At 41.0% G+C, this 10,394-nt stretch overlaps 1 protein-coding gene across 1 annotated transcript in view; it reads right to left on the bottom strand.

The window, feature by feature from the left end:
* Positions 1-218: 218 nt before the first annotated feature.
* The window catches only part of ect2 (epithelial cell transforming 2), a 52,537-nt gene continuing 42,361 nt past the window's right edge, over positions 219-10,394 (bottom strand). Inside the window, exons 25-27 of the mRNA XM_076726220.1 lie at positions 9,906-10,040; positions 6,223-6,796; positions 219-1,757 (exon numbers count right to left, since the gene is read on the bottom strand). Of these exons, the coding sequence (XP_076582335.1) occupies positions 6,254-6,796; positions 9,906-10,040 (678 nt within the window). The 3' untranslated portion in view covers positions 219-1,757; positions 6,223-6,253. The remainder of the gene's footprint in view (positions 1,758-6,222; positions 6,797-9,905; positions 10,041-10,394) is intronic.

Genomic DNA, 10,394 nt, shown 5'->3' with positions numbered 1-10,394 from the left:
AGATGACATTTTACAGGATCAGAATTAACCTCTAGGCACTCTTGACACATGCACATGCGCGCGCACACACACAGGCACACACACAGTAGAAAACCTTACTCCAGGTCATAAAGACGAAATAAAAGAATTTATTTTCACATCAATGACTTTGCATACTTAGTCAGCACCCCATGCCAATGAATGGGATGAATATGTTTATAAAGTTGTGGTGATAAAAGACACATACAAAGGAATGGAAAAAAAAAAAAAAAAAAAAAAACAAGCTTCAATCTGCAGGTACATGTTAAGTGCATTTAATAGGAATGAAACGATAGGAGACGACTGAAGCCCAGTGAAAACAGCATTAGAGAACTGTCACACAGAAGAGTGGAAAAAACATAAATAGCAAGAGAAAAAAAGAAAACAGATATAAAATGTATTCATTAAGAATAAATATGTACACTGATGCAGCATCCCTTCTTAGACAGACAGAGACAAACATAAAAAGATCTTTTAAAAAGTGGACGGGCGTACAGGGAAGAAGAGCATACGTGTGTTTATTCCTCTCAGCTGAACCTCTTAAATGTTAAACTAGAAGCTTTATAAAAGCTGGAGCTATCAAAAGTTTACATTTTGAAGGTGGGTTAATTACAATGTTATTATATCAGATGAAATTAAGTCTACTCCACTACAATAAAACAACATTAAATGTCAGTTAATCCAAGAGTCTTTCATCGAGTAAGTTAATTAAAAAAGAGCCACAACAAGCTAAAGGGCATGAGAATGAACCTCCTCACTTTAACTAGTACATAAAACACACAGAGAGCTTAACTACCTGCATTTGTTAAACAGAAATACCTCAACATGGAAAATTAAATGTTATTTGACTTTCCCCTAGCAGTGTGACATAAAACTATCATCCAGGGACATTTGGGGATGACATGAACTCCCCATTTAAACCAGAGGAAAGATTTACTTGGTCTACAGTTAGTGTTAACACTTCACTGAACAATGCCAACGATGGTAAATAACCAGGAAGGAAGAGGAAATGTAGAAACACAAAATGTAACGTGTCTACGCACATTAACAAAAAAAAGAAAAAAAAAAAAATCAATCATGTCAAGATAATCCATCAACAGCTGCAGACTAAAAGCAGAGCATCCTTCATTTTTTAAAGGTAAGACTAACCTTACAAGGACCAGTGCTAATCACACACTCATAGCCCCGTGCATGGTGCAGTACCGTTCCAGTTTGCACCTTGTGATGCAGTCTGAATTCAAGCTTTGTACATGTTTGGAAAGACGCACCAAACTGCCTTGACAGATCAAGAAAGGTATATGTTTCTTGTGAGTTCTAACAACACAGACATCAGCTGTTAAAGAACAATTGATTTATTGTCTGAACCTGACTCGGCCCAAGTTTCAGCTTGGAAACACTCTAACAGCCGGTGGACAATTCTGATCCTGCCATGTATCAGACTGAAGCATGCCCCCAGCTTCACTGCATTTTCAAGATGCGGCTGAATGCCGTCTCTTCTGGATTTGGAAAATCTGTGCAAAGCTTCAGTATGCACAATTACTTGGTTGCCATACTTTACAGGTAGCTTCAACCTTATGTACATACGCCTGGTCTGGTTAGTGGCAGTCAAGGCAGAGCAGGAGAAAACATGGGTCTCAAGCAGCAGCGTCTCAGAAGAGGTGGGTGGTCGAACGACTGAACGTGTGGTACTTCCTCTCAAACATGGAAGGCAGATTGACCATGGAGGGGGAATGATGTGCCTGAAAAGAAAAAAAGAGAGGAACAACTAAGACGATGACGAATGTGTGTTAAGGGCAGGTGGAAAAAAAAGAACCTGAGATAAAAGGTTAATACTCAATTATGTTGTTAAAGAATCACTCTGGTTTATTAAAACTTGGCTCTATTCATATGTTGCTGGCCATTCTCCATATCATTAATAATAACAACACTGTTCTCTTCAAGTTCATTGCTGAGATCCAGGAGGGCTATGACATCATTGGAGATGATGTTAAGTCCAATGTGGCAAGACAAACGAGCAGTCATGATTACTCACAGGAGAAAATTAAGGTGAACTGTAAAATGATTATTCATATGTACGCAATTCACCCAGCATGAACTACATTTTAGCACTGACAATATCAGTTAATTCATAGTACTTCCACTGCCTCACCTGACTGACGAGCTAACAGGTTAGCCCACCTCTTGATCATCACAAACAACCCGGATTTGTTCTGTGGTTTTAAGTGAAAGAAAATGGCAACCTCGGACACGAATGGCCATGTGCTTATTGGACTGTAAGGTCCTCTTGACAATTTCAAACCCCCTGACTCACACCCGCCACAGAGCACTTTTAGCTATTACTTTGCACTTTGTTTCGAAAATGTGCACAATGGAGTAAAGGGCCTGTTGCACACATACGATGTCAACTGTGAATTAACATTAATTATTACATTTAATTTTTACCACATATGAATGTTAGTTTACATTTTGAGGTAAAAGTGAAGGCAGTACTGTGTATTTCCAAAGTCTGTGGGTGTGCTTACGTCTGACTGTCTCACTGCTTGTTTTTGTTGCCTCATCAGACTTTGTTGTGTTTCCAGATCTCAGCAATTTCCTTGGTGAGTACAAAGTTAGAATAAATGAGAGCAAATACTAAAAAAATAAGAAGTTGGAATAAATTAAATAGTCTTTAAACAACCTTGAACGACAACCAAGTAGTTAGTAAAAGGACATGGTGTTACTGTTTGGAAAAAGGAACCATGAGTGCCAAGTGTGAAGTATGTTCATTCAGCCATTCAACTCAGTTTGACACTCGCATCCCACCTGCCTTTCAATGTGCACTTTCAAAAGTCTGTGCAACAAGACAAGATTGTCATGTGAGCCATCTAGCTTGCATCAGGAGTGAGTGAGAGAGAGAGAGTGAGAGTGTGTGTGTGTGTGTGTATGAAGGACAAGGTCGGTTTATGTGCTCCAGCCTCATTTTAATTACTGAGTGCACAAAGACAAACGCTGTTACTAGCGCCTCTCTGCCTCCAAAGCCAAACCTTGGCACTGAACTAATTGAGACAGGCAACCTTTGCCAACACAATCACACTTCAGTAGCTTTCCACCTGGCTTTTACTCACACACAAACGCGCACACACAGAGTGCTCTCTACGAGCATTTCGGCAAACACAGTCTTTCTCCTGCCTTGTTTGTGTCAGCTGATGAACGGTAATAAGCCAATAGTGGCCTTGATTATATGTTAGTAAGTGGTGCTACAGGCTTCAGAAACACAGACGATGATAGGGCCTGAATGAACGAGTAAATTAACAGGCTGCGCTCACTGGAGAAGACGACCAGGTTGGGAGCAGCTTTGGTCATAAGGCAAACATACCTGACCCTCATTACAAACCATAACTAAGCTTGTATGCTAATGAACCGTTGCTTTGTGCAAGTGTGCATGAAAATGTCTCCATTTGAGATTCAGTGTGTGCACGCACACACACATCGACAGATTGTGTCTTCCACTGACATATTGCCAGGGTCATGCAAAGGTATTCTTACTCTCAACAGTTTACCCAGATTCAGTTTTTAGTAAGAGGGACTGATCACAACACGGTCACAGCAGCCTTTTACCAGTTCGACGGGCTGTACACCAAACCTGAGGGAGTGGCACTGGGTTGAACAGTCTGTGACAGACTGCAGGAGGAAAGCAGCGCAAAAAAAGCCATGTGAGAAAAAAGGAAGTTCACTCTGAATCAGATTCAGCCCTGCACACCATCATTATTACAGGACTACCAGGCACCTAAGTTCATTTGCATTTAAGTCTAACGGCAAGAATTTGTTGCGTGCACCACCAACCACCAGGCGGCATCTGTGAGTGAGGTGGAGGCTGTTAAAAATGCTCCTGTGCTTTGGTCTTAGTCTACAGCCTACAGTCGAATGTAACATGCAGTGGGAAGGTGAACTAATGTGCTTGAGGTTACGTGTTTATCACGTTGCTGCTTATTGTGCCAGAAGACACCGTCCTTGCTTCCTTAATATACTTTGTGAGGGTGACACAACCAATCACACAATATACGTTTTTTATTTAAATGTAGCAAAATGGGTCTTTTGTGTTAACAGTATAATCTTTATTGTCGAGCACAGCTGACATACAGGCCATTGGTGCCGCAGCTGCTGACAAATAACATGTATATAAAGGCGTAGCATGCACTGTTTTGGTGAGGTGCGAGTGTGCGCCAACATGTTGGTCTGAGCTGGTGGAAACGCAAGTGAATATTATCCACTGGAAAGATGAAGGACCACACGGCTTTTGTAGTCTGTATCATTGTGTTTCATTAATCCATGTGTTTTATCTATTTATTTCCTCTTGTCATTGTGCTTCTGTGGCTCCAAGCTTTTGCCGATATTGTCCAGCAGCAGCAGCAGCAGCTCTGAGCCTTTGTTTACAGTTCAGGTCGGGTCCTGATTTGATTCAGAGCTGATTTTGGGTGATGGGTCAGTTCTGGTAGGTGTGTGTACAGATTTAAAAACATTGCTGGTGCAGGACAGGCCGAAAAATTCAATAACATATGTTCAAACTGTTTTTTTTTTTTTTTTTTTTACATTCAAAGTGACCATTGCTTGCCTTCACCTTTCTTGTATACTATAAATATTAAAATTAGAAATACTTAAGAGAAAATGAGAAGATGAACCATAGTATTCAGCCTTCCTACCCATCACAATCACATTTTTCAGGTTAAAAAATTAAATTGATGCGATGTGTGTCATCATCTTCATTTGATCGTACAATGGTTGGAACACTGGCCTCTGCTTTTTTCAACTTACATAAATGCCACCCAAACATGCTGTCCTGATTAACTATTGGAAAGCAAATGCACAACATAATCAATTAAGTGTGCAGAGCTTTTACATGTTCTTTAGTAACTGGGTTCGTCTTTTAATTTCAGAACTATCATGTTAACGGGAAACCATGACCAGTCGGTCGGGGATTAGATACACCTGGTTGCTGATTTCTCAGCCATGTATATGTGCAAGCGTCTTTCTAATCAGCTTGTACACATGTGCATGACAACAGACTACAGAGAGGCTGGATGAAAAGAGAAATTATTACACAGAGCAGTGCAGCGCAACCGTCTATTTCTATCCAAAGTCTGACTGAATCTGAAACGAATACATAACAGCCTGTTGAAGTCTGACTCCATGGCTGAAAATTTGACTGTTTCTAAAATGTAGACACATTCGTGCTGTGAGTTTCTGTTTCATCTCATTTAATGAGACACAGTGATGAAGTAGCACATTTGTCTACACAATTGAATTGCTTAAAATCAAACTGATACAAGATGGGAATAAAATGGGCACTTCCTAAGCTGTTAGATGAGGTGCCTGTGGGAATTATGTGCTCAGTGACGCAGCTGTCACAAGTGGTTAAAATGGAGGACAGTTAACAGGTGACCTGCCACCACACGTTCAACCTCACAAGTCAGCCTGGCTCCCATGAATACAGTGACATTTTCATTTAGTGAGCTGTTTGTGTGTAAACCAGCCAAAACACACAAAGCACCCAAAATTAAAGGTGTGCCTTGACATTTGGATTTTCACCCCTGATATTTCTTAAGATGGCACTTACATTGATTCTTCAAGGATTTTCTAAAGGAACTGTTCAGACTGAAACAGAGATCTCTCAAAGCTAACTTAAATGCTGACGGGAAACCAAAGTATTTTTCAGCTGAGGTACAGCAGGCCTCCACTTGGACACCATGCTTTTATGTCCCAGCTCTATACCATCCTAGCTCCACTGTATCCCTCTGTATACAGCTCACTATTAATAGCAGCCACCTAGTGAATAGTCCCAGTCACCACCACCACCACCAGTTAGTAACCCGGGTGATTCAAAAGAACAGTAATTCCAAATCAACCCTTAAAATCTCTGCCCTTTACACTTGTGCCAATCTCAAGTGGCGAGAAGCATTATGCCCACACTACTTACAGAATATATTTATAACCCCCTCTTATCTAATCATTGGAGTTCAGAGTTCAGCTCTAGAGCACACCCTTATTAATCTGATCTATCTTTGTCATAGCGTCTCAGCTTCTAAGGAGTTGATTTGGGACCAGAACTGCACCAGTGGTATTTGGATGTTAAAAGGCCAACACAGCAGGTAGTAAGGATTCAATTGAAATTAAAGATGGTATAGGTGCAACCCTGGTTGAAACTAGAATACAATAATGTTTGCTCACGTCAGACTCCAGGACTGAACTTAGCGATGGTTTAGAGCAGAGTCTCCCTGCGAGGACTGGCCAGGACAGCCTTGCGTGGATCCAAGGGGACTTCAGGATCCCTGCATGACTCAGAAAAGGGCCTGCCTTTGATATTGACTGGCTGAGGAGCCAGGGACCTTGACTGGAACCCTACAGAGGGCAGGTGTCTGGACACATAATGGCTAGATTTTGGCTGGGAGCTTTTGGAGTTTAGGACAGCTGGAATGGAAGTGGAAGTGGGATGGACTGAAGAGGCAGCCTGCTGTGCAGTGTAGGGGCTTGAATGAAGTTGTGCTGGCTGGGTTGACAATGGAGCATGAAGAATGGACTTGCGTTCTCGAGTGTTATAGTTGGGACAGAGGCTTTGGCCGAATTCAGGGACAGTGTTGGGGCCGGGGCTATTGGTGGGGTTTTGGGCTGGGGTGCAAGGGGTGCGCATACAGACAGGGACCCTGGCTCTGACAGGAGGATGGTCCAGAGAGTTAGAGCGCTGCACCACAGCACTGCCCTTGGCAGAATCACTCAAACTGAACGTGGAGGCAGAGCGAGACATCTGGAGGGGACACATATGGAGCAGGGATTTACATATCATGAAAAAACACAAGACAAGACAGAGAGAATAGACATGCTGAAGCAAAACGAAATGAAAACAAGGAGAGAGGAAATCCTCAGAAGGTAAAACAAAAGACAGAAACACATCACATCTTCATCTGAAAGAGGATAAAAGAGAACGGAAGGAGAGAATAAATATTACATAAGCACGAAAATGGCAGGCAGTACGTCTTTAGGGAGAACAGGGAAGACATATGCAGGAGGACATTTAAAATCACATACCTGGACAGACCAACACTGTGCTTTTTTCTCAAGCGTCAGCGACTGTTCACTAAGCTCATCCCCCAAACAGCTACTGTCTAATCATGGCCACGGGCATCACATACTACCAGCACATTATTTTGTGGGGTTACAGCAAAAAGAAGAAGGTAGTATTTCCCCACTGTGTGAAAGCTGGTCCCTGATGCTAGCAGCTTGGTATTGGATTTGGGGGACTTCTTACTGTAGTAACCCAAGCCAAACTTGTTATTCTCTATGGATCATCCACCGATGAGGATGCTAACTTTTGCCTCAGACATGATAGCATGTCTGTAACCATCAAAAGCCTCTTTGAGAACCTGTGAGTAAGTTTTTGTTTTAAGATGACTCTGCTGCAAACAGCACTTTCATCCAATTCATGAAGCTAAAATTAACATATTTAGCTTGCTAGCTACAAACAACAAAATCTGCTTCCGTCAGGTGTCATTTCAGCTGGGAAAAGCCAGCGTCCAGCTTGAAATGAGAAGCCTGCTTTTGTCTACCTCTGTCTGAAATCAAAGTACCCATTGCTTTTTGTCCTCGTTGAGCTGTGTCTTTTTTCCTATGCCAGTACATTGAGCGCTGTGCTTAAACCTGAGTCAAATTCAGTGTATGTGTGCACATACTTGGCCAACAAAGCAGATTCTGATTTTGAAAAAAGGTTAGAAATGAAAGAGGCAGAAACAAAACAGCATTTCATCGCCTGGTCCTCAGTAGGCAGGTTTGTATCAGTTGCTCCACTTAAGTTCCTTTTCTTCAGATGCATTATCTGTTGCTGTGACTCACCTGCTGTATTTGTATTAAAGGAAGTGCCACAGGCAATTTCAAGAAGAAAACACACTGTGCTTCCACTGATGAGTAGGAGTTACCTGAAGCCGTTAACATACACATCGAAGGACCACTTCTGACAATTACATATTCATTTGACAACTTTTTGAGCTCAAATTGACCAGGGACATTATTGCATGTCATTCTTGTCTCAGCCTCCACAGACAAAGGGCCATATGCCACTCAGACAAAATATTAGTATTCATAAAAAAAAAGTTTAAACATGTTTTGCTAAAGAAGGCCGAATGTGTTAGAATGGAGTGGAATGCAAATGAGAAATGCAATCAATTCCTTTTTCTTTTTTCACTATTTGTGAATGATTTCTGCATTTTACAGCAGTCTGTGCTATGCTAATCAAATCTAAACTTCTAAACTGTATTTAGTCAATTACTTTTTTGTGTCTTTTTGTGTAGATATAAACATGTAAACTAACTCCCTGATTGATCTATCATAGATGATGATAATGCCACCAAATCACAGTTGATTATGATTTCCAGTCAAATTGGTGGATTGATACATTAATGACAGTCCATCATAGCCACAATCATGTGTGATGGTTGTGCTTAAAGATGGCTGCTCTGTTGTTGCAGGAGAACCTCTCTGTCGCAAGATAACCTGTGAAACTGCACTGGACCGGTGAAGCAGGCAGAATGATCTATATGCATGTGATGACATGGTGCGTTACATGTTACATCATAGTTCGCTGGGTGCACGCTGATATGTTGACATGGGCATCGGTCTACACACAGTCTGTCATGTGGACGCAGAATATAAATGACACTTAAGGGTAGGACAACATTCAGAGACATATGGTCAACGCTGGGAGTGGAAATATGTTTTATGCATTGTGTCCTCTTTGAAAATGATTGAGATGTGTGAAACAGAAGCACGTGTAGGCCGTGTGTAAGGCGTTCTGAATATAATATGCACATTTCCGCCTTTGTGGCCAGAATCAAACTGGGGTCATTGTGGTTATAATGGAATGCATCTTAACCACGAGACCACTGGAGGCTCAGTCCCTGCCTAATCTTAACTAATATGGGCAAAAAGAATTTTCTGCAAAATGTGTTTTTGATATTTGTCCTTCGATTAATTTGCAATATAGCTGCCAAAACACTGCATTTACATCCTTGTGTCACTGGAGAGCGTGTAAAAGCTTTGAATAATAGGGGAATTTGACTCTTCCTTCTTCTTCGAGTGGGTGTGAAGTCGAAGACGTCGACTTCTTCGACTTCATACCTTGTTTAATGAAAATACAGCATTATGAAATCAACCATTTAAACACTGGCCTTAAAGTGAAAGAAAATAAGTCAGGAGATTGTTAAAATAACACAGTACTACAAAACAGCAATAAATAAATAAAAATAATAAATAAAATAAATAAACCAGCACATTTAAGAGCAGAAGCCCTTTTACTGCTCTTTAGTCAAGTTTGATCAAAAGGACTGACACAGACTGAAAGCTGCTCCATCATGGTTTGATGGAGAGATCAATTGCCTGGTTCTCAACAAAAGGAGAAAGAGATGGAGAGAATAGAAAGGAAATGAGGAACAGATGGACAGATAGATTGACAGAGAGACAGCCAACAGCCACCCAGTATTAATTGTGATGTGAGACAAAGTAGACACATTTTGGAAACACTTTTGGAAATTCAGGAAACGTATCTTGATTATTGAAGGTAGTATATATGAAGTAAGTAAACCAAGACAGAGATATTGGTCTTTCAATCAAGAGGAACTTGAATATGAGAAAAGACGGTCTCCTTTTCTTCCCATTTTCTCCAAAGTGTGAATGAATGGTGTAAGATTACATGCTATTGGAAAATGCCTACATTAGTGTATTAGTTAATCCTGACCAAGGTTAACAGATAAAAGATAGATAAAAGAAAGTAGACACACTTTACGTTATTGTTGCTGTACCATCAGAACAGCTCATATTACGAACTGATGAACTCTTCAAAGAGGAAACAGGATGTTTAAACTTACAGCCAGCGTGGAGCTGCTGCAGACGCGGTTTTCACAACTTAGCCTCTGGCTTTTCTCATCTGGAGTACCATTGGCCATGAACGCCCTCTGGATCACACGCTTCGGAGTCTTGGTGAAAGAAAAAGCCCTCGTCACCTAGCACACGTACACACACAATTACAAAACACAAATGTTTGAATTCATGTTTTGTATACAGTTCTTCGTCATGGTATTTTTGCAGTGAACCTCTTGGATTCTCAGCCACTTCATTTTCAGCATCTGTAGGCAGCATTGATTTTTGTCTGTTTGCATGTAGTACCCATCGCCGCTGACCGACTGATCTTTACTTCTTCCAAACATACAAGAACACATCACTTACAGGACTTTTTTTGTCAGAACTGCCTGTAGCAGGCATTACATGTTCAGAGCATCAAGTATAAAAGGTTTCATTTACAAAGTTTTTTAAGCCAAACAGTTTGTTTAATTATTACATTTGATTTAATAAAAAGG

Source organism: Chaetodon auriga, chromosome 3 (genome assembly GCF_051107435.1).
Source record: "Chaetodon auriga isolate fChaAug3 chromosome 3, fChaAug3.hap1, whole genome shotgun sequence".
NCBI lineage: Eukaryota > Metazoa > Chordata > Actinopteri > Chaetodontiformes > Chaetodontidae > Chaetodon > Chaetodon auriga.
The sequence above is the reverse complement of the archived record's forward strand: the minus strand, read 5'-3'. Positions and strand labels throughout refer to the sequence as shown.